At 38.7% G+C, this 27130-nt stretch overlaps 2 protein-coding genes and 1 pseudogene across 3 annotated transcripts in view; 2 read left to right on the top strand and 1 right to left on the bottom strand.

Moving 5' to 3' along the window:
- Positions 1-13056, top strand: part of LOC107665356 (A-kinase anchor protein 12-like) — a 41783-nt gene extending 28727 nt beyond the window's left edge. The window contains exons 1-3 of one of the 2 annotated variants that reach the window (XM_016456200.1): positions 118-330; positions 3997-8652; positions 11288-13056. In XM_016456200.1, the coding sequence (XP_016311686.1) occupies positions 306-330; positions 3997-8648 (4677 nt within the window). In that variant the 5' untranslated portion in view covers positions 118-305 and the 3' untranslated portion in view covers positions 8649-8652; positions 11288-13056. Of the gene's footprint in view, positions 1-117; positions 331-3996; positions 8653-11287 lie in introns of those variants that run through there. The other variant, XM_016456199.1, reaches the window with a different exon arrangement.
- Positions 13057-13741: 685 nt separating this feature from the next.
- LOC107665357 (zinc finger and BTB domain-containing protein 2-like) lies at positions 13742-22400 on the bottom strand. The gene is made up of 3 exons (XM_016456201.1): positions 21877-22400; positions 18736-18916; positions 13742-17015 (listed from the first exon to the last, which is right to left on the bottom strand). Exons 2-3 carry the CDS (start codon positions 18906-18908, stop codon positions 15602-15604), a joined length of 1587 nt encoding a protein of 528 aa, XP_016311687.1. The 5' UTR covers positions 18909-18916; positions 21877-22400; the 3' UTR covers positions 13742-15601.
- A 2403-nt stretch (positions 22401-24803) lies between these two features.
- LOC107665413 (protein-glutamate O-methyltransferase-like) overlaps positions 24804-27130 on the top strand; it is a 7541-nt pseudogene continuing 5214 nt past the window's right edge.

Raw genomic sequence — 27130 nt, 5'->3', positions numbered from 1 at the left:
GGGGGGGCATGGGTGGGGTGGTCCCACATAGGACATGTGTCAGTGTCTGTTGAAATGTATGTTACCCACCCGCTCTCCTCATTCGCACCCAGAAACTCAGAAGAGGAGACGCCTGGCTTCAACACGAGCTCGCAGGACAGAGATAGAGAGGAAACAAGAGTGTAGCCTTAAAGTCTATCAGCTGATCGTAGTCTGAGAGGAAGCAGGACTTTTACAAGGGAGTTCAAAAAGCATCACTGTTAGCAACAGTTAAACAGCCATTCTTTTTCTTTTTTTCCTGAAAAGTAATTGCAAACGTTTTTAAAATGCTTGGGACAATAACTCTAAGAGGTAAGATGCAACTAAAATCTATGACTTTGGGGCGCATCACGGTTATTATTAGGGGACAGTGGGGTGGGCAGTAATAATTAATACCTGTAGGAATGTCTTGACATCTTGATGTTTCATTTTTGGGTGTATTATTATTATTATTACTTTTGGGTTAAATTATGAATTTATGTTATTCAGTAATTAATTAAAATTGTGGACAAATTCTAATATAGCCTGCCTGATCTGTAGCTTGTGGCATCATTGTATAGAGTGTAATGTTGTTAAATACTGTTCAATATCTTTTTTTAAATTTTTTATCAGAAAATACTGAATTGCTTTTTGATATGAGTAATTAATTGCTTTCACTTACATATCTCAAGGTTCTTGTGTGTATGTTGAATTATTTGGCATTTCATGTCTTAGATTGAATATAGCTGAATATTGAAACACCAAGGAATACTTAAAGGACTCAGTGTTCAGTGTGTATAAATACATTGTATTTTTTCCCATTAATTCCAAAATTCCTGAATATACTGACAGTAATGCTTAGAGTAGTAAAGTCACATTTACAGTCTGTTAATGTGAAGCATTAACCTTTAAGTATTGGAGACCAACCTGAACCTTAGAAGGATTTATCTGTTTTACATTTCATATGTAGTATGAGAAAACAGTACAGCTGGTGGTTTTGTACATGTACTGTATACAATTCTTGGAAATGTTCAGTTCTGATGGTCTTCAGTGGTCTCAGATGTCCTTCTTTTTAAGGAATTTTAATGAGTTTTTAAGCCCCTCAGATCTTAGTCAGGGTTCTCTAGAGGTGGTGTGGGTGTATGGAATTGATTGCCTGCTGCACATGACTTCAGAGAGTGTTTTGATTAGCTGGGACTGGTTATTAGGATTTTGTGTGGATGTTCTTATCTTGATGTTTATGTTAGTTTAATCAGTTTTCTTCCTAAATTGACCATTTCATTTTATTTTAATGGGCTTAAATTTCATATATGCAGAACATTTGGGTTTATTACTTTTCTGTTGACTTCATGTTATTATTCACCACTACCCACTTCGAAAAGTGGATACTGATAGTATCAGTAGTGGAATCTTGATTGTTTAATGATTCACATCTATGTCAAAGGGAGTCAGAGTCACTAAAGTGTAGTTTTTTAGTGTGTTGAGGTGGGGTAGTTGGCCTGGTAGGGGTCCGACAGTCAGTCTACTGCTGAGTCTTCCTGTAACTTCCCTAAACTCACAGACTCCACTAATGAACAGCATGTATTTGCATGTAACAGCAAGGGGTAGAGGGCTGTTGACCATTACCTCAAACCCACCTCAACAAACATCCACCCCTCCCCCGTCTTTCTAGACTATCACACCACTGTGATTTCAGATGGCATTTGCCCCCACCCATTCCAAAATGCTCACCAACAGTTCCACACTTTAACAACCACAACAGACACTCTATCAAATTCCTTGGCTTGAGTTTCCCAAGTCTGAGCCACCATTGAGACAAAGGCAAATGTAGGGCAACTGGTGGTTTCACCAAGTTTGACCCATTTTGTCTTTCGTGTTCATGTAAAAATACATTTGCACATATACAGCGCCTCCCTGTCTCCAGATGTGTGAGGCAACAGCAGTGTGTCTTTTTGCATGAAAATGTGTGTCCTTCATAGTTAAAACATTACAACGGTGTAAGAAGAAACCTCCTGAAATACATCCAAAGGAGATGTTTGTAAAATAATGTAAAGATGAATTAAGAGCATATAATCCGTAGTTGCAGATCTCTCAAATCCTGTATAATGTAAACAATGACAAAAAAAAATTGACTGCATGTTTAAGGCAGGTTTCTAGTTTAATTATATTTGCGGGCCGGTTTCTTAATATTTGCCTAATTACTGTACTGCTCTGACATTTTGATCACACCCAACTTTCTTACTTTTTCTAACACTTCTACACGACCGGGAATGTTTAAACTAAAAGACTTGCTAATTGTTTTGATAATTAGTCTTCCATATCACCAAGACTAATTAGACATTTTTATCTGCCATTCTATATGGCTTCCCATAATGCCCTTTTCTCATTTTACAACAAGGATTTTCATCGTGGTAGTATAAGTTCCAGGATGGACAATAGTGTGGGCCCCCCACACCTTTTGGCCAAAGCAGGAAAAAAAACGGGCCCATTCTGAGACAAAGAGGACAACACAATACAGTCTTCCTAAGCTGAAGTTTAGAATTTGGTTTGGTCTGTGGGGATGGGGGTGGGGGGTGCCATTGCATCCCTGTTGACTTGTGGGATTAGGTTTGTCCTTCACTAAATTTAAAGCATACATTGAAAACACAGAGCTTCTTTTTTTTTTTTTTAAACCAACAGAAAATGGACTTATAAATATAAGAGTAATTTTTCACTGAGTGACCACTACAGCATAAAGAGCATCAGTATTTTATTTTAATGACTCTATGTTGTCCTAATAATCTGATATGATGGCAGGCAGTAAATATAAGCCGTTTCTGTTGTTTAGCTGTAAGATTTTCAAGGTTAGGGTAATCAGTCCACGACTTTACCAGTCACATAAAAAAGAAATTCTTCTAGAACAATTTATAAATCATTTGATTTCTGGCTTAAGTTGTTTTGATAGATAAATGCTTTGCTGCCTCTTTATCTTGGCCTGTGTCATACAAGTGTTTAGGAAGCCAAGTAATGTGATATCCATGCATTAAAAATGCTTGGAATTTGTTTTTAAAGTCACTGGGTGGGTTTCAGACCATAGAGCAAGAGCAAGCAGAGCCAGATGTGAACAGTCCCTTGCTAGGTTGGATGTCAAAGGGAAACTGGGCCTCTAGGAGGCTCACACTACATGCGAACCCGACTCCCTCTTCCTAGCCCCACACCCTCAAAACCAACCCACTCTTGTCAAAACACAGATAGGCAAGGGAGTAATTCAAGACATGAGTTTGTGTGTGTGTGTGTGTGTGTGTGTGTTCTCTTGTTTATCCCACCTGTTGCAATTTTAGTTGTTACATTTTGTCTTGAAAGCTTGAGAACTGGGCACATATACAGGCTTAAAGAAGATTAATAAAGTGATGTCATTATGTGTTTGCTGTGTTTTATTAAATAAGGCCAATTTCATAGTCCAAAAGTTTGGCAACATAGCCTGCATAACTGTGAAGCTTACAACATAGAAATTTCCCCTGGTTGCCTTGATGTTAAATGTTGTCATCATTCCCCAGCTTTTTTTTTTTTTGGTGGTCACAAGAAAGAGACCAGAAAATGTAAACTTAATATCAAATTGCCATCATATGCCTGATTAAATCTGTACAGGGGATAAAAATGTTTTTGCAGGTTTTCTAGCAATGTGGCTCCGATTTCCTTCAAATGCCACAGCCCTCCATCTTGAATTAATTATATCAGATCATGTATTTTGCTTTTAAAACTCTAACTTGTTTTTCTACACTTAGACCTGTTGAAAACTGGCTATCCATAAGAGACAAATGAGTTTTATAAGACTTCATGCGTGTTATGATATTTAATTAATAATCTGATATTTGAGATCTGTTAATCTCATTCCTTGATGATTCCAATGATGATGATTTGATTTATGCTATTAAGTGTGAACTTAGGTAACTTGAAATACTGTAACTGAAATAAATATACTAGAAACTTTACTAAAACGTTGCATATTTTACATTACAGCTGGCCAGACGGACACCATCACCCAAAAAGAAGACAACCCTGAAACAACTGAGGTGCATCAAGAAGAGGTTGTCCCTCAAGTTAATGGAGAGAAAGGAGACGATTCTGCAAATGTAGATGAAATTACAGCTACAGAAGAGAAGGCAGTAGAGGAAAAACAAGAGGAGGCCAATGAGGTGGACTTCAAGAAGATCTTCCGGTTTGTTGGATTCAAGTTCACACTGAAGAAAGACAAGAATGAGAAGACTGAGCCTGTGCAACTGCTGACAGTGAAGGAAGCAGAGAGTGGTGCAGATGCAACTTCTGAGGAAAAGAAAGAGGAACCTTCAACAGAGGAAGACAAATCTGTGGAAGACAAATCACCAGAGATTACAGAAAAAGACCAAGAGGCCACGACTGAAGAAGTGATTGATAAGGCTGAAGAACCAGCAGACCAAACTGTAGTTGATGTCCCATCAGAGACTGAAAAGGCCAGTGAGGAGGTGACTGAAAAATCTGCTGAAGAAATAGGGTCAATATCAGAGAAAGAACCAGAGCCAGAAGGGCCAACTGAATTGCCCACAAGTCCACTCTCTCAAGAGACACAGAGTCCCTTTAAGAGGTTTTTCACTCAGGGAATCTTTTCTAACCTTCGGAAGAAGGCAAGCTTCAAAAAGCCCAAAGATGAGGAACAAGTCAAGGATAAGTCTGCAGAGGAGGACATTAAGGAAACTGAGGAGACAGCAGAGGGTGCTATTGAGGGTACAGAGGAAGCTAAAGTGGATGCAGAGAAAGAACCAGCTGAGGGTGAGCAGATAGAGAAACCTTCTGAAAAGGTTGAAACTAAAGCTGAAATGACCACTGTAACAACTTCCACTGAGACAGAAGAGCCACAAGATCTTAAGGTGGAAGCTGAGGCTGCAAGTGAAGCTGAAACTCTGACTCAGACTGAGACTGCTGAAGCTCCAGCTGCTGAAACTGCTGTTGAAGCTCAAGCCACTGATGATTCAAAACCAACAATTGACAAGCCAGATGTTTCAGAAGCGGTGACAACTGAAGCTGAAATCCTGTCATCTCAGGAGAAATCCAAGGCTCAGGGAAGCCCACTAAAGAAGCTGTTTACAGGAGCAGGACTAAAAAAGCTGTCATCCAAAAAGCAGAAGAGTAAGAAAGAAGCAAAGTCAAAGCAAACAGAATCAAGTGAACAAGTTTCTGAAAACATCCAGTCATCCACTGAGTCAGCTGAGCCCCAGAAACCTGACAGTGGAGCATCGTCTCCAGAAGAATCTGGTGAGCATCTTGAAGGGGAGGTAACTCAAGCTGAGGTAGCTCAAGCTGTGGAGACTAATGGTGAACCAGTCACTTCTGATAGTGAGAAGAAGAAAGATGGAATTTTACCATGGTCCTCTTTCAAAAAACTAGTCACTCCAAAAAAACGTGTCAAAAGGCCCTCTGAGAGCGAAGATGAAGCGCCTGGAGACAAACCCAAATCTTCTACCCTATCTTCAACTGAGAGTGCCATCTTTGATGAGAAAACCGATGAGCCTAAACCTTCTGAAGAGGTACCATCTGAGTCTAAAGAAGAGTCACAGACAGAATCAAAGGCTGAGCCAAAAGTTGAGGAGCCTGAACCAGTTGCAGAGGAACCAAAAAGAAAAATGGATACATCGGTGTCCTGGGAAGCCCTTATTTGTGTGGGATCAGCTAAAAAAAGGGCCAGAAAGACTTCTGATTCTGATGATGAAGAACCTAAGATTGAGGAAGAAGTGCAGCAGTCAGGAGAAGAGCAGACAAAGACCGCCGAGGCCCCTCTTGTAAGCTCTGGTGAAGCTGACCATGAGAATTTGGCTTCTTCACCTGAACCAGAGGAAGAACTTGTGTCTACCTGGGAATCTTTCAAGAGGCTGGTAACCCACAGAAAGAAACCTAAAGCAGAAGACAAGGCTGATGAGGCCTCAGGCCCGGAGTATACAACATCTGACAGTGAAGCCCCCAAAGAAGAATCCTCTTTCTCTTTGAGGAAATTGATTCCACGCAGGAAGAAGAAGTCTGATGGTAAACAAGAGCAGATCTCTTCTGACATTGGCTCTACAGAGGATGATTCTGACATTCCAGCTGTGGTGCCTCTTTCAGAATATGAAAATGAACCAGCTGCAGAAGTTGCTGTTCAGGCAGAGGAAGTGAAGCAAGAATCTGCACCAGTCACTCAGGCAAAAGCCTCAGCTGAGGATAGATCCCCATCTTGGATCTCAACCACTGTGGAAAATGTTGAGGATGAAACAGAGGGAAAGCAATTGAGTGACATACCCGAAGAAGGAGACACAGCTGCCACACCCAAATCAACTGATAACACTATTGCAGAGGACATTGTTGAGCTTACATCAGAAGCAGTTACGGCCCTTGAACAAGTAGAGGAGACTGAAATGGATTCTGCTGTATCACGTGTTACAGCATCACCAGTTACATCAGGTGAGACAACTCCTGTCCCAGCTGATGGCGTAGAGAAGACCGATGTAGTACTACAAGAAGCTGTGGAAACTTTCAGCGTTACCACAAATGCCATGGCTGCCACCATGACTAATGAACAGGAAAACATAGCTGCAGTCACCACTGATGCTCTTTTGGTCGAGTCAGCTATCAAGGAAGAGAAAACAGTCTTGGTTGCACATGAGAAAACAGAGGCAATTGCTGTTTGCACTGGCCTTGACACTAGTGAAATAAAGGCGGTGGAGGAAGAAAGCCTCACTCAGAAGGCTTCAGTAGAGTCGGTAACAGTTGTTAGCCAGGTGCTTGTCACAGAGTTGGCTGTTGAAGACAAAACACAAGAGCCTGAAAAGGCCAGTGTGACTGAGGATGAGGTTCATGAGGCTCAGATGAGTGGAGGTCAGACAGAGCTCAAAGAAAATGCTGTTGAGGAGAAAACACAGTTTGAAGAAATAAAGGAGAAACCTGAGTCTGTGACTGATCTCCAAGATGTAGCAGCAGTCAAAGTAGCGCTCATCAATTCTGTACAACAGAAACCAGAGTTTCTTGAAGAGCCGGTGGTGGCAGAAAAATCCCCTCAGGTTGAGGCTGCAGGTCCTGTGGAACCAACTGTTGAAGATTCAATCTGTGCTCAAACTGTAGAAGTCACTGAAGTTGCTGTTGCTGAAGGTGAGAACGTGCAAGAAATGGAGGATGTTAAAGACGTTAAAGCCACAGTTGAGGTAGCGTCTGTGGAGGGAGTTGCCATGGCTGTAACAGAGGAGGTCATGGCAAACCTTCCAGAGGTGCCTGCTTCTCAAACTGCTGGGTCTACAGAAGATCCCATTTCTGTTATAGCCGCCACTGAAGAATTTGCTATCATGAAAGAGACTATTTGTGTTATAAGCTCAACATCTGAGATGACAGAATCCCATTCAGCAGATCTAGCTCATGAAACTGTTATGGAAAGGGTTCCTCTTGTTCTTTCCACAGGTGACCACAAAATCCAGGTTATAGTGAATGATGCTGAGGTTGACTCTGCTCAAGAAATTGTTGAGGCAAACTTAGAAATAACCTCAACAAAAGTTAGGATTGTGGTTGAGGAAGTTATTGAGAATGTGAAAGAAGAAACTGAAGTGATCCAAGCAACCCGAGTGACAGAAGCAGAAATCATTGAGAGAAAGAGCAGTGTTATTGTGCAAGAGGTCATTCAAAATGTTGTAGAGAACCTTGCTGAGGCACATGCAGAACAAAAAGTGTCTGAGAAGACTACTGAGGAGGTAGAACGCTGTACCACATCAGTAGATGTCAAATTTGAAGAGGCCCCAGCAGTTTCTGGAATGATTGAAGAAAACCCTTCAACAGACGTCGTTTTGGTGGAAAAAGCTCCTCTAGAAACAAGCCCAGAGAAGCCAAAAGCATCTGACGATATCTGCAAAGATGATGATAAACAAAGTCACATTGTCACTGAGAAAGCAGTGAAAAGAGTTAACGACTCCATTCTGATTACAGAAAAAGTTATGGTTTCCATCACAGATGAAATCCAACCTCAAAATGAGGAGGTTGCCACAGTCTCTGTGGAAGATGTGCATCAAGAAACAGAAGTAACAAAAGGTGAAGTCGAACTTAAGCAAGCAGAAGAGAAAAAGTTTAGTGGAACCACAGAAAGTGAAGATGGAAAAAGTCAAGTTGAATCTCATCCCAAGGAAGTGCCAACAGAAATCCAGCAAGAGACACAAGCTTCAGAGGTTTCTGAAGCCATATCGGAAGAAAAGATGACAGAAACATCTGTTACAGGTGCAAGTCAAGACCAGATTGTGGCTGAGCAGTGTCAAATGGCACAGGAGGTACAGATTGAGACTGCACAGGAATTTAAAGTTGGTGTCATAAATGTCATAAATGCAGATGATGTACCTGTTCAAGACCCGGGGACAAACATGAAAGAAGAAAGTTCAGAGGGTCAGGAATCAGTAGAAGACAAGCCTCAAAAAGACTTGGAAGAACCTCAAACGGAGGTTTCAACACAGGACGCGACAAACCAGGCAGAGTCCAGAGATCCAGATTGCCAAAAGACAGATGCTGAAAATGTACCTGCCAAACTGGAGACTGCTACTGAGAAGACAGCAAATGCCATTACAGTGGAGGAGGGAATGGAGGAGGTCAGGAATGAGATCGAGCCTGTCTCTACAGGGGCTGTCACAGTGTCATGAGCAGGTTAGTCTTTATTAACTTAATGAAATTGATCGTTTTATTTTTCATTTTAAATGTAAATCAAAACAATTATATAAAAAATATTACGTTTCCAAAGGTAGTTTAGTCCATCAAAAAAGTTCCCCATTCCTTATCACAGTTTTTGCATGGTGTCTGTTTAAAAACCTCAATGGCTCTTAGTTTTATTAGGGGTAGATTTCCATTTGGTAAGATGAAAAAGCTTTTGTTCCATGTACCAGTAACCAAGGGACCTTCGATATCAAAGCAGGAATGCCGCTGCCTGACCCTTCACTTTGTATGCTGGGTCTTAAAGGGAAGCTGTGGGAAGAGAGATGAACTTGTGGTGAAAGACAGAGTATAATTCCCCACCCCCTCCCTAATGCACTTTCTTATTCCCTTCCACTCATCAAAGCCTTCAATAAGTAGTTATAGAACCAATTCATCTGATAAGATACACTGCATGATCAAATACAACCCTTAGTAGTGTCAAATAAGCATATAAGCAGAGAGAATAAAACTTAATTTCATGATTTATTTTTCTCAATGGATTAAGCCTTGGAGAGTTGAATAGCATTATTCTTCATGTAGTACTTCACGTCAGTTTTAACAAGAAATTATTATTATAGAATGCTGGCTTCTAACACTTGAAGGGTAATACTACATTATAGTAAGTAGATTGACATTTTCAGTAATAATTGAGCAACAGCTGGTCTTCATCTGTCCTTTAAATATTTGATTAAAATACATAATCAAATATTTGAAGGGTTAAATGCATGTTGCACGCCACCCATCTTTCGGAGGAGACACACAGTGCTGAGGCCAATTGTAGTCAGAATAATGTTTTTACATGCTTAATGAAGCCAAGCTACAATTGCATTAGTAGTACGACTACGTTTACATTATATTTTAAAAAGATGAATTATTGTTTTAGTCTGACTCAAATCAAACTATTAAAAGGCATGTAAACATACTATCATTATAACACATATTATGTTTACTTGCATTTGAAAAAAAAAAGTTAAATCAGTGGCAACTCCATAAAATAAATACATATCAAGTATTGCTCATTAGTTTTACTCTGCACCTATTAACATAACTATACTGTACAATGAGCCCTAATGTAAAGTGTGGCCAAAGAAAGTGGATGCGAGAAGAGACCTGGGTGTGTCTGATAAATGTTTGATGAGTGCTAATGCAGCACTGCAGTACAGCAGAGGCTGGTGAACTATAGCATCGCAGCATGAGCTTTGGTGCACTGCTCTCTCTTCTCTCTCTCACTGCCCCCTTTGCCTTGGTTACTTGTGCTGAGTCATACAAACAGAGTGAGACAGTGGTGGCACAGAAGATGCAGTGCAGATGGAAGAGCAATATGTGCATTCATGTGAAATAATGGGTGACAACATAACATAATAGGATAGTAGCTTGTCATGTTAACTGATTAAAGAGCTGTGAGAAAAGAAAAGAGTGCAAAGCATAATGCAGTTTTGAAATCCCTGCTGAAAATTCCCACATTGCTGGTCACCAGCATATAAGGTATGTTTTGAATGCTGGGACCAGTATGGGACTCTGGTTGCTGGTTTGCTGGTTCCCAGCACGGGAAGCAAGTGTGCTGGTGGACCTGCATAAGGTATGTTTTGCATGCAGGGACCAGCTTGGGATGCTGGTGTGCTGGTGGACCAGAATGTTATCTTTTGGGTGCTGGCATGATCTCAGCAAAAACAGAACTCACATATGTGTTATATTTCACATTTCTTAGTTTGTGTTCATAGTAATAATGACTAATTATTACTAATAATGACTAATTATCCAATTAATTGTAATAAATAATTTAATAAAGAAAAACACAATGCAGGTTACATGTTTATTTGCACAGCAAAATCTTCAGTGTTAAATTAACATTGCTCAGTTTTCATAATGGCTTTATTTCTTCTGTGTGGTATTATGTGGCATTTTCTTTGTTTTCATATCTCTAAATGTTTGTGTTTTGCAATGCACACAAGCTCTTTTTAACTGTTTTAACTTATTTGTGTACAGATCCTTTGAAATTGATGAAAAAATCCTTTTAAAAACATTTCACCAGTTAGATTTTTTTTCTTTGATATTCAAAACTTCAGGTAACATTGATTAATAATATAATCATATCTCAAACAACTAAAATTCTCAGTTCTGCCATCAACAGAGGGAGCAAAATAAATTTATTACAATAAATCGTGTTTAAAATGCAATGTACATAATCTTATATGGATTTTACATCATTCATGTTTTAAACAATGAAATATGCAAATAAAAACAATGCTTGTTTCCAAACACACTGCTTGCATACAGACAGCTGGCCTACTCACAATCAACCCTGCTTGTGAACCACCTTCACCAGCTCCATTTCGCTTGAGAACAGCATGACTATGCTGGTCTACCAGCTAAAGTAGCACTAACCAGCACTGTACCAGTACTAACCAGCATGAACCAGCCTGGATCATTATGGAATTCATCCTGGTTTATGCTGGATTTTCAGCAGGGATAGCATTTGAATTAGCAGAATTAGCATTGTAAGTAAGCTTAAAATGTATTGCAAACAAAATTCTAATGTGCTAGAATAGTTTTTTCTCACCATTTTCTCATCATTCTTTTTGTCTTGCAGTCTGCATGTAGAAAGCAGTCACATGACTGGGGCACAGAGCTTGCCGGAAAGCAGAAAGTGAGTGGCAGCCATGGAGGACACTAAGAGACAGTGCTCTGTACCAACTCCCAGAGCAGGAGACTCGAGGCCAATCTCCCTTCTCTCTCTCTCTCTCCTTAAATCCATCCATTCACCCCTCTTTTCCTTTTTCCAAATTCCTTATAACTCAGCTGCCATGTCACGAGGTCTCGCGCCTCACTGGACTCACTGAGGGATGTCCCCTACTCCCACTTTCCTGTATTTTGCCAAATTGCATCAGATGCCATTTTCCCACCTGCAACTTTTTTGATGAACATTTTCTTTTTTTATTAGTTGTCAGCAGCCTGTCGAATGGAGAGAATATTGTATGAGCGAATGTGTGTCTGTGGTGTTGAAGTAGGTGGGTTGTTATTTTGTATATTGTATTTAAATCTAAAATATTCTCTCAACCCTCTCAAACATGTTCTAACCTTCTTAAAAAACATTGAAATCGATGTCATGCTGGTGTAAAACTACAAAATATTATTTAGACATGTCATTTTAACAAACATGGTACAGATACACCCTCTACAGCTATAGCAAATGAAAAAGCGCATAATATGCTGTGGCTGTAATGTGAAAATGACATAAAATTCAGTTAACTCTGAAACACAATGTCCAGTCATTATCATCTCCATTCTCACTGTAGATATACCACTTCGTCCCTTACTGTGAAATGTTGTCTTTTTATTATGTATATTTATCATGTACAATCACAATGAACAATTTCACCATTAATGTGTGACATTTGAGATTTTAAGTCAGATGTTCAATTTGATTTGCTTTTAGTGGTACCCTGTGAAAATTGATGATCATGATGATAAATGCCTGCATGAGTAGGGAACGTTTAGAAAAGGACATTTTTTGATTGTCCTCAACGTACATGTGCACTTCACTGTTTTAACGGCCTTAGCGAATGCATGTTTCAACACCAAAAATGCACCTGAGGTTAAAAGAAAAGTGTGAGATAATTGTGCAAGGAGAACTGAAGTAACATCATGTATTGGTAAACTCTCCAACACTGGTTACACATGGTTTTAATTCACAGATATGTGGGTATTCAGTAATATAGTGTAGAATATTTTTCACATTCCTAATCGCTGTATCAAGGACTATTTCTTTGAAAGACGTAGTAGATGCCTTATTGTCAGTCTCTTTTAAGTGAGTATATTATAGCCATACATGCAGACAGGAAGACGAGGAAAGCATTTCAAAATCAAATGTAAATGAGTGACAGTTGTGTGTTTGGATGATGATGATGGCAAACTGTAAAGGAAAACGTAGTACAAGTAAATTCAGGTCTTTGATCTTAGTTTAATTTTATTTTTTTAATGAAAATGCATATCAAAATTCGAGCACTCGAAATGTATATGCTGGTCAACATTCAGAAAGTCTGCAAATGACAGTCTGCACAGCGGTGCATTATCTTGAATAGAAACACAGCTTTGCTACTACTGTCACGCTTTGAATGAGCAGCCCACTCACTTTCTTTTCTTAGCTTTTTATAATACAGTGTACTGTGAAGCTCTTTTAACATTTGTACAAATTGTATACCTATGTACCTTCAGTCATATTGTAATATTAACAAATAACCAATGAATGTTATATACCAGTAGCATGAGTTTCACTTCTTTTTGTATTCTTCAAGCTGTTAATAGTATGGTTACAAAATCATGTCTATATTTCATTTAAATAAAGCTAGCGTAAATCAAGCTTGCCTTTTCTTTTCATTGCCCTTTGTTCTGTTTGTGTGTATTGCTAGGTATTGTGAGGATACAGAAAAAGCAATCTAAGTATATATAACTGAATTGGCATAAGCTAACTGCTGGTCATATTTAAGCAGCGTTAAAGTTCATACAGTTTTTGCAAGTTTTGGTGTTGTGGCGCCTCATAAAAAAACCCAATGGTGCCACCTTGTGGCTCACACAACCAGACTTGAATAAAATTGCTGTTTACGTAAATTATTTTCAAAAATAAGCAGTAGTGCCATTTCATGTTATAATATGAATAGTGTTTGTTTCACATGGGTGGAGGATACAAAGGATATTTAAGAAAAGTTTAATTTAGAAAGGTTTTCTAACACCCGTTATACATGGCTGTACAAAATTGCCTCAAGCAGAGAATGGATTACTTTTAGTAGCCTACCATTAAAAAGTTTGGGGTTGGTAAAATTAAAAAAATGTTAACAAAGGCTGCATTTATTTAATAAACAGTAAAAACAGGAATGTTGTGAAACATCATTATTAATATTATTTAAAATACATTTGTTAATATTTTAAAATTTAAATATTTTTACATTTGTTTTAATTTGTTGAAAAAAAAGTATTAATTTCTTTAAAAAAAAAAAAAAAGTACAAACTTTTGAACAGTATTGTATATTAAGGAAATAAATACACATTTCAAAAACATAAGGATTTATTACCATTATTCACAATGAAAATGCAAAGGAAGTATTTTTTTCCAGAGACAACTGTTCATGTTCCTGAGGAGCGAGAGATCACAGTATGTTTGCCTTGGCTTTGGGGCACCTTTACCCCTCCCCTCCCCTCCCTATAACTGCCTCAAAGAGTAACAACTTGCATATGTACAAATAATAAAGAATTTTAACAATACTACAGAAAAAAGGCATGACATTGCCTAATGTATGATTACAAGTAAGAAACAGGAGGCCTGGTCAAAATTAACATTACCATTAAAAAATATATATCCTTGTAACAAAATGTAGCAAATGGTCATTCCTGGGTTCTAATTATCTTTTCAGTAGTAACTTAACTCACAGTGCTCTTACAATAAATTCCTACAAGGTCTTTACAAAGAGAAAGATAGAAGAAATATTTAGCACTGAATGTAAATCGCCCTGGTTTTATGTTTCCTGATGTAGCACAAGTATATTGATGAGAGTAGTCAGGGATCTTTAGTAGATATCAGTGCTTTTACAGCATGACCTCACTGTCAGTTTCATTAAAACAAAGACAGCCAATGCAGAGATGGCATATATACAGACACTAGAATGGATCATATTCGACAGTAAATGCATTGAACAATATACAACCTCTGAGATTATAAAATTCTTTGTAAATAAAGCACTGTACATAAAATTAGAAAATGTATATAAAACTCAAAAATAAGGAATGTAAGAGCATATTCAAGCAAATCATTTCATGGCAAAATTAAATGGGCGAACAGTGACAGAAATATCTCCCTTCAAGCAACGTTATGTACGTGTACGAATGGCCAGTGTTTTCTAAATTCACACACAGTAACAACTTTGATTAAACACACAGCACAACTGTAAACATGCTGAACCACAGTGAGAGCAACACAACCAGACTGCTGATGAGCTGCCGCCAACCAGTTTTACAGTGTGGATGCTTATCATTTAGGCGGCAATGGCACAAAAAAGCACTGTAACAAACACATGTGAAATTACAAAAGTGGAATAATTAGGCAAATATATTGTGGGTCACGTTAACAATATAAATGATGATGTTCGACAGGTAATCTGGCACTGCATGAAGGTTATCTACAATTACACCCTGCTCTTGCTAACCCAACGCATGTAATGAGAAATTAGAAACAGTGTGAGAAAGAAAAACTTTGAGATCTGTGCAACACTTCCCGGAGGCACTGGAAGATAAAGTTGACTTTGATCCTCGACCCTTTGATGCAAATTGCAGGTTAGTTTAAAACCGGTTGAGGTAGTGAATGCTCATCCTAAACCAAGACCCACATTTAGCTGCTCAGAAAATTTCATTTTATTTTCAAAAGAAATTTTGGTGCTGTACTCATAAACTAATCATTTTGTGGCTTTAATGTTTTAAATATTCTACTGAGTTACCAATCCAACCTAATGAGGTCTACATCTGATCTGCACTGACAAACGCAGGATTACAGCAGTTCACTACATCCTTTTTTCTGTATGCTGTTAAGACAGGAAGAAAGACCTTTAACTGCAACACAAACTAAATGACCCAAGTAACTAATAAACTCCTTGAAAGAAATACAGAATCAAGCAGGAATTTGACTTGTTGGACTAAAGATGCTGTAAATCTGTTATAAATATAGTAACCAAATTTATGAGTGTTAAAAAAGCAGAAAGTAGAAGTACTTTTCAGTACTTTCCAGAATTAAATCCCCAGAAAAAATAAACAATATAACAGAATCTTCCATCTGTAGCTTAACTTCTGATCATAATTTACCCACGATTGAAATGCAATACATTAAAAAAACAATATTTTGAAGTGGATGAATGCAAAGCTATTCTACAAAGACTTCCTCAGTTTTGATAGGCGTTATCAACAGCCCACCATTGGATGAGTCCGAGCCTTCGTCTTTGGCCAGGCTGTCATTGTTCAGCCCACTGATGGCCATTTCTCCAGCTGCTCCAATTGAGAGCGCACCCTGGTTGAAGCACAGGTGCTTGATCACCTCATTGGGGCTGGAGAAGGTCATTTCACACACATTGCATTTGTATGGTCTCCCAGAAGAGCCGAGAAACAGCGCCTCCATTTGGCTGGAGTCGTCCGCGGCGCACAACTCCATGCTCTGTCGGTCTACCATGGTGTACGCTGGCTCCGAGCCCAGATTCATGCAAACGTGCCGGGCCGCTTGGTTGGCCCGACAGAAGCTCTTGCCGCAGGCGCTGCAGCGGTACGGCTTTCCCGTATGGATGTACATGTGCTCTCTCCAGTGGCTCTTCTGGATGAACTTGCGGCCACAAGTGGAGCACTCATATTTCCTCCGCTTCACTTCCCGTTCCATGTCAGCCGCACCCTCTAGGTTGTCAATATCAGCAATATCGGACGGAGGTGGAGTGTCGGCCTGGGGCTGCACCATGCACAGGCTGACTGCAGTTGTTGTTGGGACGGGCATAGCTGTTTCAGGGTGTGGTGAGTCTTTTGAGTACACATGTTGCTCGCTGTCACTGGCACCGTCCACGATGATGGGAGTGGCTGCAGTGGCTTCGCTGCCTCGGAGAACTTCCTCCACCTCTGGTGTGGCGGCACCTCCAGTCACCGACTCGAACACCAGGGGAAGCATAGCCTGAGTGTGTAGAAGCAGGTGCTCTCGTAAGGTTCCTCGCTGGGTGAAGCGATCCCCGCAGACATGGCACGTATAATGCTTCCTAAAAGAGGAACTTCTTCTCATGATGCTGGGCTTCACATGCAGAATGGTGTTGGTGCTCAGGGAGCAAGACGGGGCCTCACTTGCAGATGTTTCCGTCTCACCGCCTTCCCTCACAAACTGACTGGTGCTCACAGATGCTTCCATCTCCGCTTCTGACAGAGCTTGCCTGTGCTTGGATACAAGTGAGGTAGCTTTGTTTGTGGTAATGCACTTCCCATCGAGCAAACTTCCACCTTCCAAGTCGAACGGCGAAGAGAGATGCGTTCTCGCTGAGAGGCGGTTTGTGAGTGTGACCTGTTGGTCTGATATCTGAATGCCATAAAGAGAGGACGACAGGGGAAGGCTGACCTCAGGGTGCACTTGAGTCGCATGGCTAGCCAGACTTGCCTCCTGAATGAGAGGGTATGCATGCAGGAACTTGACGCCCTGCTCAAGGCGAGCTGGGTCGATAAACTGTGTCGCCAGTTTTCCGGTGTACATCAGATTGAGGAGGTAGCTGAAGATGTCGGGCTGAATGTCAGCAGGCTTCAAGCGAACACAGTCACTGGTTGAGAGGATAAAGAAACAGGTGTTTGAACATGTTGGAAAAAAAAAAATACACCAATCTTTATGCTATGGAAGTGCTTTAATACCTTATATTTTAGCACAAATGTTTATCCCTAAATAAGGCATTTATTGCACATTAAAAAAAAATCAAAAAATTATTAGACTAACATGCAATCTGTTGGTATCAATTATCAATATTGGCTATTTGTCCACTTGAATATTGTGCATTTTCTCCTATTACAGTTTACAGGTGCATCTCAATAAATTAGAATGTCGTGAATTACTGAAATAAATGAACTTTTCCACGACATTCTAATTTATTGAGATGCACCTGTACATGTAGACTATCTAATGTTACTTTAATCTTTAAGGTTGGAATACACTACATGGCTTTTGCCCAGATTTCTGCCTCATTACAGTCTAGACTAGTTGACGCTAGTTGCCAAAAGTAAGAGCCAATCTGCAGTCTTTTGGCAGTTGGATTTGATAAATTTAGCAAAAAATCATGTAGTGTACATTTTATTTTTTCAGCTTCGCACTATGATTGTGTCCAGTCAGAGGATATTAAAGGGGTCATATGATGCAATTTCAAGTTTTCCCTTCTCTTTGGAGTGTTACAAGCTGTTCGTGAATAGATAAGATCCCTAAAGTTGCAAAGACTAAAGTCTCAAACCCAAAGAGATATTCTTTATAAAAGTTAAGGTCCACGCACTCCTAAAACGCCTCGTTTAAACACGCCCCCACATATCCACGTCACAATGTGGGAAGATTTGCATAACGCCACCCAAATGTTCACGCAAAGAAAGAAGGCGTAACTTTATTGTTGCTGCCACCGCCACCATGTTGTGAAGACGCGCTTGTTGTTTGTCATTTCTCCGATCACAAATGCAGACATGGTTTTATGTTTACACGGTGCGATGCAACGCAACGTGTAAAAAGACATATGTCATTATAATCCGTAATTATGTCCCCACTGGATGCAACAAATGCTTCGTTTGTAATGGGTTTTATTGGTTTTGTCTCGTCGCACCGGGACACGGCATCACAATATGGTAAGGGGTGTAACATTTCCGTCACACGCTTGAGGTATTCGGCCAATCACAACGCACTGGATAGCTGGCCAATCAGAGCACACCTCGCTTTTCAGAACGATGAGCTTTGTAAAAATCGACGCGTTTCAGAAAGGCGGGGCATAGAGGAGAAACAATAATGTACAGTATGTGGAAAATAATGTGTTTTTTTAACCTTAAACCGCATAAACACATTTCATTACACCAAATACACAAAATAATGTTCTTTTTAGGAACATCATATCACCCCTTTAAACATGTTTGATGTTTGTCATGCATCTCCTAGCAATGAGGCACATTATACTGTGCGAGTTTGTTGTGTTCAGGAAGACATGAAAGTCTAGCAGTGTGTGATCCTAAGTCATTCAGTATGATGCCCAAATCTGTTCAGATTTGAAAAGTCATGTGGTGTATATAAGCCTTTTTCATATTGCACATTATAATGTTGTGATGCCTAAATTTACTTGTAGCATTTAAAATTAATACTTTTCAATTTAAGTTTTCTATTTTTTATTTAGACAAATTAGTTTCAATTTTTAATATTGGCCATTTATTAGTTATAACATGAGAACAATTATCAGCTTACCATATCACATTCCTAATTTAGGCACAAAATGGACTTAAAAAAATCATACATAAAGCTGTTACCTGTCCTGGTGTATAAATAGCATTCTGAAGTAGTTCGAGAATGCGGCCAATACGGCCTTGTGTGCTTTGAAAAAGACATCACCGATGGCGACTGTGCAGTCACACAGGAAGCCAAACTCCCTCTGCGCGTTGAGCTGCTGCAGAAGGATAAGACCATGATTGGCCAGCTCCATACTTCCACCTACACAGAAAGGGCCAGAGATGACAGTCAACTTCCTGTCTACTACAGACCACAATGCACCAAAAATAAAAAGACTGAGTGAAAGAAGGCTGTTAGTTGTCTGTTGATATGGACTTAATCAGCAGTGAACAGCCATAAATATGAATCCAACAGAGTAAAACCAAACAATAAGCTAAACTCTAGGGTACACTTGGAATATGAATATTACAACTAGTAGACTACTATTGCTCATACTTGGGGTAAAGGATTTAAAGAAAACCATAAACTCCAAGTATGACACTTTGGCACACAACTCTTCCCCCATGATTTGTGCAACTAAAATGAAATGACATGAACCTTAAACTGTGTTGCTTTTTGGGAAGGTATGCTGTTACTTTAAGCTATAGGATCTAATTACAGTGCTTTTAAAGCAGTCCATACAGTGCTTTCAAGGCACAGCAGTTCATCTACTAAAGCCTAATACCTGAACACTATTTATTTTGCTACTTTCTTTATATCCGCAAATCTACTTCTCATTCACGTTTAAAGGGTTAGTTCACCCAAAAATGAAAATTCTGTCATTAATTACTCACCCTCATGTCGTTCCAAACCCGTAAGACCTTTGTTCATCTTCGGAACACCAATTAAGATATTTTTGATGAAATCCGAGAGCTTTCTGACCCTGCATTGACAGCAAGGGAACTACCACCTTCAAGGCCCAGAAAGGTAGTAAGGAGGACATTGTTAAAATATTCCATGTGACATCAGTGGTTCAACCTTAATTTTATGAAGCTACGAGAATACTTTTTGTGCGCAAAGAAAACAAAAATAACGACTTTAACAATTCTTCTCTTCCCTGTCAGTGTCCACCGCCGTTCACAAGAGTACCACAACACATGCGTGTGCATTCCTCTGCTTGTAAACAAGGCGCAGCGCATGCATGTTCAACGTCAGTGAGAACCGTAAGGTTGAACCACTGACGTCACATGCACGATTTTAACGATGTCCTTACTACATTTCTGTGCCTTGAATGTGAATTTTTTTTTTCAGAATTATCCCTTTAAAGGCCTGTTCACACCAAGGATGATAACTATAAAGATAACTTTCAAATCTGTATGACTTACTTCCTTCTGTGGAACACTCTATAAAAGAACTTTGAGATCCAAACAACACTGGAGCCAACTCACTTCAGTTGTTAAGACATTTCTCAAAATATCTTCTTTTGAGTAAATAATGCTGATTAAAGGCCCATTCACACCAAGGATGATAACTATAACAATAACTATAAAGTTTTAATAATCATTCCAATTCTGTGAGAATGAAGGAGTCAAATCACTTTCAGAACAAATTTTTTTCCAGCTGATGAACGATAAAAACATTGACAGTCAATCAGAATCAATCCTGCTATAACGAGCTTGAGAATTTAAAGCGGCAGACAAGCGTGCGCTTGGAATAAACAGATGATATTGTCCGCTGGCTGGTGTGGACGCTAATGAAGTTATCTTTATTGTTATTGTTCTTGGTGTGAACGGGCCTTAAGACTAAGCAATTCCTATTGATCAAGCTGAAGGAAGGTTTTGTTGATTATGCATTCTCAAGACATTTTTAAACAGAATTACTCTAAATGGAATGTGTAGTTATCATATTCACCCCCATTTGAAGCTTTTCATATTCCCCCAGGATATATATTTAAAATATTTGAGACCTCTCTAATTATAACAAATCTTTTTTTTTTTTTATTCTGGAGGGAAAAAAACAAGACAGAAAACACAAGTATATTATCTGAATAAGACTTGATTCTGATGGGATATCGACAAACTGGTTAGACGGAATAAAAACAGTCAGACTACCATGTGATCTCAACCTTGTAACCCTGACAACATGGCCCCAACAGAGCAGTCAGATCCAGCCAAGGGCCAAACATCTGAGGCAACCTTTAAATACTGAACCCTGATCCCTGAGGTTATTAACCCTCATCTACCAGAACCAGCTCAGCAGCCTCTGCGCCTTGAATGTACAATGTCCATTACCCTAAAGGTCAATCACAGGCTTTGTGTGTCACATGACTCGCTCTTCAGGCAGCATTCCTGAGGTTACTTCCTCTCAACCCCTCTTTAGTGGAGAACAGACAAGTCCACAGAGCCTACAGACTCCCTGCCATGGGCTGTAAGTAGGGGTGTGCGATATTGACAAAAAATAATATCTCGATATTTTCTGGGATTTTATCGATGACGATAATTAGACGATATTTTGCTGAGTGTGTTATTATGCTGGTACCTTAAGGACTGCCGAAGACAGCTGACTCATAATGTTTTTAATATTCTTCATATTCTGTGTGGTGGTCAGTTCATACTGATAGAAATTAATCTTTTCCAATAAGTTTAAACAGATTTTTACATTTTATGGGCATTTTTACCTTTATAAAGGCATTTTTTCTAGAAGTGTCCATTATCTTTTGAGTCAAATTCTTACATTTAATCAGGGAATTGTTTCCTGCTACCTAAATATAATATATAGCTTTGCAGTTCCACACAGAGATTACACGTCTAACTTCCAGTCCCAAACCACTCATTGTGGGCTTGTAAACTAGCTCCTCCCACTACGGAGACACGTGGAACGGACAGATCTCCCGCAGAGACCGACCACTTCCGCAATCTGTTCTTCTTCGCAAATAGAACATAAACCGTCAAAAACTGAAACGTGATGACTGATACGATAACGCGCAAACACTCCCTGCTCGATCAGCACATGATCCAGCGACCTTACCGTGAATTGAGCCGAAAATTCACAATAACAGCGATCTAACCCCAGAACGGAGCATCAGAGACGAGAAGCAAATAAACGGAGCTTGGTGAAACGGGGACACACACAAACACACGGGGGGGAAGGGATGGTCACCGAATAAATAAACTAAACGAAAAACAACAAATACAGAAATGAAGCACTAAATGATAAAGGTTGATGGGTGTAAACACAAGTACCTTTCCTCCGCTTGAGTGTGTGGAGTTCGGCGAGTTGTTGTCTGTTACCGGGGAACTTGTCCGTTGGGCTCGCAGCTGCTCTGTTCCTCTCAAACGCAGCATTGGCGGCGATGGTCGTCGGTGTTTTCCGGTCGGGTTACGTTACAATCACATGACTGTGTAAAAGGGCTTCAAAACAGCGGTTGTAAAAACCCACTTCCCTGGGATGCCAAAACAAGCGGTCTTTGGCGCTAAGAGCCGCCAGATGAGTGCACACTGGTGAACGTTACGGGTGTCGTTCTCCTCATGTGTTCACGGTGCGGCGGTGTTGAGCAATCGTTCAGGGGCGACGATCGTTGGTGAACGTTACACATAAACGGATTTTAGTGGAGTGGGATAGCCGTAGGTCACGCTACCCACCCCCACATGAAGATACCGTATCGAGACAGATACACGCAGAAGGGCTATTTGCATTTCAGTTGCACTTTTACAGCCAAGAGAAATGGGCTCACGAGAAATGCGCGGATTATTTGGAGCACTATGATTTCACAGCCACAGGCTGCAATAAACGTAATGAGGCTTCTGATTTGTTTAAATATACATAATCAGTATTATTTTCAACAAAATATATATTTATTCACGTATCCTTTGGGTAAAAACGACATAAATATATTAAAATATTGAATAAATATATATTGAAATAAATGACCAGACGCACAAATAGAACGTTTCTTTATTTAATCATTCATTCGCTCATTAATTAGTAAATTAATAAATATGTGACTACAATTATTTAAAATATTAAATAAATAACAAAATAAACCTAAATAAATAAATATGACTGATTGGGTTATTGGGCGGGGTTATTTATTTATTTTTTTTTTAATTTATTTTAATTTCTGCAGGTTAGTTTTTCACGTGTTTTTTTCTGAAGTCTTTAAGAGATACTTGTTTTAAAATCTTTATACAATAAAAAAAATTATGAATATGCTGTTTGTTTATCTTTATATGCCAAATAAAAATATTTCATTTTACTCCCAGAAAGACTATGCTTGTTTTATGTTGTTCTCACTAATCAATTCATTTCTTTTAATGTGAAGAATCAACATGGGCTTTTCCATGTTCTTTCATTAGATATATTTCAGTGATAGTGATTTAAATGCATCTAGCCTTTAAATAGCTACATTTTGTTGTAAAAGGAATTAAATTTCCCTAAGATCTTTTTTTATGAATCATTACCCTGTGAAAATCATTGCATTGGTTCCATTCTGAATGATTCAAGTGAAGCTGGACATGGTTTTATATATATATATATATATATTCCCCCTTTTTAATATGCTTGTGTCCAGAGGTTTTATGCTTTCACTACACCAAGGGGAACAGGGTGTGAGCTGGCTTGACCAGGCCTGCTAGAGATGTCAGGAAATTAATAAGATAATAAATAACATGAACAAATACATACAAGAAAAAGTCAAGATTTTATAAAAGACTAGTCTACAACAGCCTGGAAGTTTAAGAATGCAAAATGAGGATGCCAACTTCAAGTTGTGGGTTTTTTTTTTCATTAGCTATATTTTAGTTATAGTGATTTAAATGCATTTAGCCTTTAAATAGCTACATTTTGTTGTAAAAGGAATTAAATTTCCCTAAGATCTTTTTTTATGAATCATTACCCTGTGAAAATCATTGCATTGGTTCCATTCTGAATGATTCAAGTGAAGCTGGACATGGTTTTATATATATATATATATATATTCCCCCTTTTTAATATGCTTGTGTCCAGAGGTTTTATGCTTTCACTACACCAAGGGGAACAGGGTGTGAGCTGGCTTGACCAGGCCTGCTAGAGATGTCAGGAAATTAATAAGATAATAAATAACATGAACAAATACATACAAGAAAAAGTCAAGATTTTATAAAAGACTAGTCTACAACAGCCTGGAAGTTTAACAATGCAAAATGAGGATGCCAGCTTCGAGTTGTGGGTTTGCAAAAAAAAGAACAAGGAAAGGGAAGTTGGGGGTGGTGTCTCCATACAGAGAATACAAGCTGTGTTTGGGACATGTGGTCTGGTGGGGAGAAAAAGGCATCTGGGACTATGGTTTCTGTTTCCAATTTCTGAAAATCGCATTAGCATTATTAAATGGTTGCTGCTGTTGTCTGTAGATAGAATAATACAATGTTAATAGTTTAGAAATTAGTATAGTAGGCTGTCCATATCAAGCAAGCAACATTTACTGTACATGTAGATTACATATATAAAACAAACCTGACATCATTTTTAAATCAATGACAGTAAATCAGTAACAGCCCCTTAGATCCCTAAAGAGGTCCGTGAAAAGTCATCTTGAGACATTACTATAGGTATAGTTTATAATATAAATACTAAGCTGATTCTCTCTGGTCTTTACTGGATAAGCTATTGTTTAGCTGTGTGGCCGGCTGGTCACACAGCTTGATTAGCTGAAAAGTGCCCAAAATCCTCTAAAATCAGCCAAAAGACCAGGCTGAGACCAGCTAAAAACCATTAAGATGTTTTCTTTTGTTCACCAGTGCAGGCTTAACTGAATTTATATTAAATTAAATATATGATGCAGCTTTTGAATACTATAGTAATTTAAACACTATCTGAATATTGTCATATGTCTGATACTGTGTTTGTGTGGACGTCTCATAAACCGCTGTTTCTTTGCATGGCCACTAGAGGTCAGTAGTGTCAACGAAGCGATATCGACAGCTTAAAGTTGCCTCATGATTCCTCATAAGACTACAATAAATAGCATGCCAATGTTTGTGATTGCAAGTGTTCCGACGACATGCGAGTAAAGGACACATAGTGTATTCAATTATTTGAAATGTTCACATTACTTTGTGAATTGGTCACCGATCGTTCGCAAATAAAGTTTGTTGAAATTTTCTTCTAAGGTTAGTCCTTCCTGTTTGCAAAGATGGAGTCAGAGGTAATTTTGGCCCCTCTGTCACTCTGCGAAGTTTGAGGGGTATGTCTTTATGATCATATATATGCTTTATTGCTTCACCGTTTACGTCACTGATATGTAATTAGGCTACGGCAAGTGTCGTCTGTTTACGTGTCGTTCAGTTAGAATAAATGTGTGCTGTGTGCTGCATTTAGTCAAACAGGCAGTCTGACTATGGCGTTATTTTAATGACAAATGTCGAGAGCGCGTTATTGTAGCAACATAAAAACAACCCGCAGCGCACTGCTCTTTTCTAAATTAAAAAAAAGTCAACCAAAAGAAGGCAGTGTGGTGTGCCTCCCAGTTTCAAAGCTGAAAAACGTGTTCTGTATGATCGGGTCCTAAGTCACTGAAAGATACATTCACACACAGATATTTTTGATAACTTAACTTATTATTCATGTATAGACGTAATCAATCTTTGTCCAGTGGTAAAAATGCAAACAGTCCCTCTCTTATGGCGGTATTTTAATGTACAAATGTCGAGAGCGCATTATTGTGGCGCGAAAGCACATTAATATAATGCACGAGCGCGAATCTCCCCGCTCGCACGCGGATTTCCTTTGCTCTCGCACAAACCCGGACCACTGTTGCCAACTCTCGCAAGATAAATAAACAACCGCAGCTTAAAGAAACAAGCCCAATATTTTTTTTTGATGATTTATTATCATCAATATTATTTATTATCAATTATTTATTACCAATAAATAAACCTGCAACATATTAAACTGAAACCACTCTTTTATCTGAAAGGCAAAAACAGATATGTTATTTTACAAAAATCAGCAAACTGCAACAAAGTGAGAACAAAAAACTCATCTCCAATCACCAGTGAGCAGAATAGGATTGGAGAGATGGAAAAGGAGAAAAACACAAGAGCTTCAAAGGGGAACTGTAACATAGCCACATATTTAGGCCTATAGCCTAGGCCTACTAAAATATAGGCTGTTCGAACCAAATGTATAGGCTATATAGTTTTAGTATTAGTATAGCGAGCCCGCAACATATTAAACTGAAACTACCCTTTTATCTGAAAAGTAAAATCGTAATTTATTTTACAAAAATCAGCAAACTGCAACAAAGCAGGAACACAACTGCCCTCCAATCAGCTGCGAGCAGAACAGGATTGGCGAAAAACACAAGAGCTTCAAAGGAGAGCTGTAGCATAGCCACATATGTATAGCCTACTAAATATCTGACAAATAAAATAATTTATATTTTTGCACTGGTTGGCTATTAACTGTGCGCAGACAGTGTCAATCAATGCATTGGAGAATACAGTGAACATAAATGAAAAGAAACAAATTTGCTTGTCAGATCTCCCTAACAAGCAACCATATTTTTTTAAATAAGCCCAAAAAACCGCAACGTTTTCACGCAACTTTACAAAAAAATAAGCCCAAAGTCGCGTATAATACGCGGACTTGGCAACTATGAACCGGACGCTCAGATACACACTGTTCTCGCCCAGAGTGTCTCTCCTCTCATTTCAAAGATGGATCTGTAATTTCTTTATAATTTAATACTACTAAATCGTAATAATCAAATATTAGAAATTAATCAGGTGCTTGGATTATTTGTAAATAACCTAGTTTAACAGTTTGGTCAAACCTCTCTGAACGATTTATCTAAACACAAACAAAAAAGTAGGCCTATATGATTCTTAAAGTTCATGTGGTCATATAGCCTATTGTGCACTTGGATATATATATATATATCTCTTCTGATTAAGGACAGATTTAGATAAGGGTCAGATGCACTATTCCCTATACTTAAGATGTGGAGACCAAATATAACACTATAATGAATTTCCCATATTTGTCATAACATTACTACATTATATTCTATGGGTTTAATGCATTTGCAGACAATGTAATTACATGTAACTGTCATATAACTGTATATTCACTGTTTGAGAGTGCCATTGAATGTGTAGCTAATATAAAGTGGGTTTTCATGAAAAAAAAAATCTAACTAAAATCAGAACTGAAAACAAACACTGGATTTAAAAATAAATGTAAAAACTCCCAATAAATGTCCAAACAGTGATTCTACCAGAACATTTATTTTGTTATATCTTGTATCATTTATGTCTATTTTTGCATTTGATGTTGATTTGATAGGAATTGTTACTGCCATCATACCAACTGAGAATTTATTGCAATTAATTTAAATTCATTTGAGGTATCTGACATATTATGACATAACATTGATCTTTTATATGAAGTCCTTAGAGCCATAGACTATAATAAGTTGTTTTTAGATAAATTGCTCAGAGACCAACCAGTTGGACAGAG

Source organism: Sinocyclocheilus anshuiensis, unplaced genomic scaffold (assembly GCF_001515605.1).
Source record: "Sinocyclocheilus anshuiensis isolate Anshui unplaced genomic scaffold, SAMN03320099.WGS_v1.1 scaffold199, whole genome shotgun sequence".
NCBI lineage: Eukaryota > Metazoa > Chordata > Actinopteri > Cypriniformes > Cyprinidae > Sinocyclocheilus > Sinocyclocheilus anshuiensis.
Note: the sequence above shows the minus strand (reverse complement) of the source record. Positions and strands in the feature narration are given on the sequence as shown.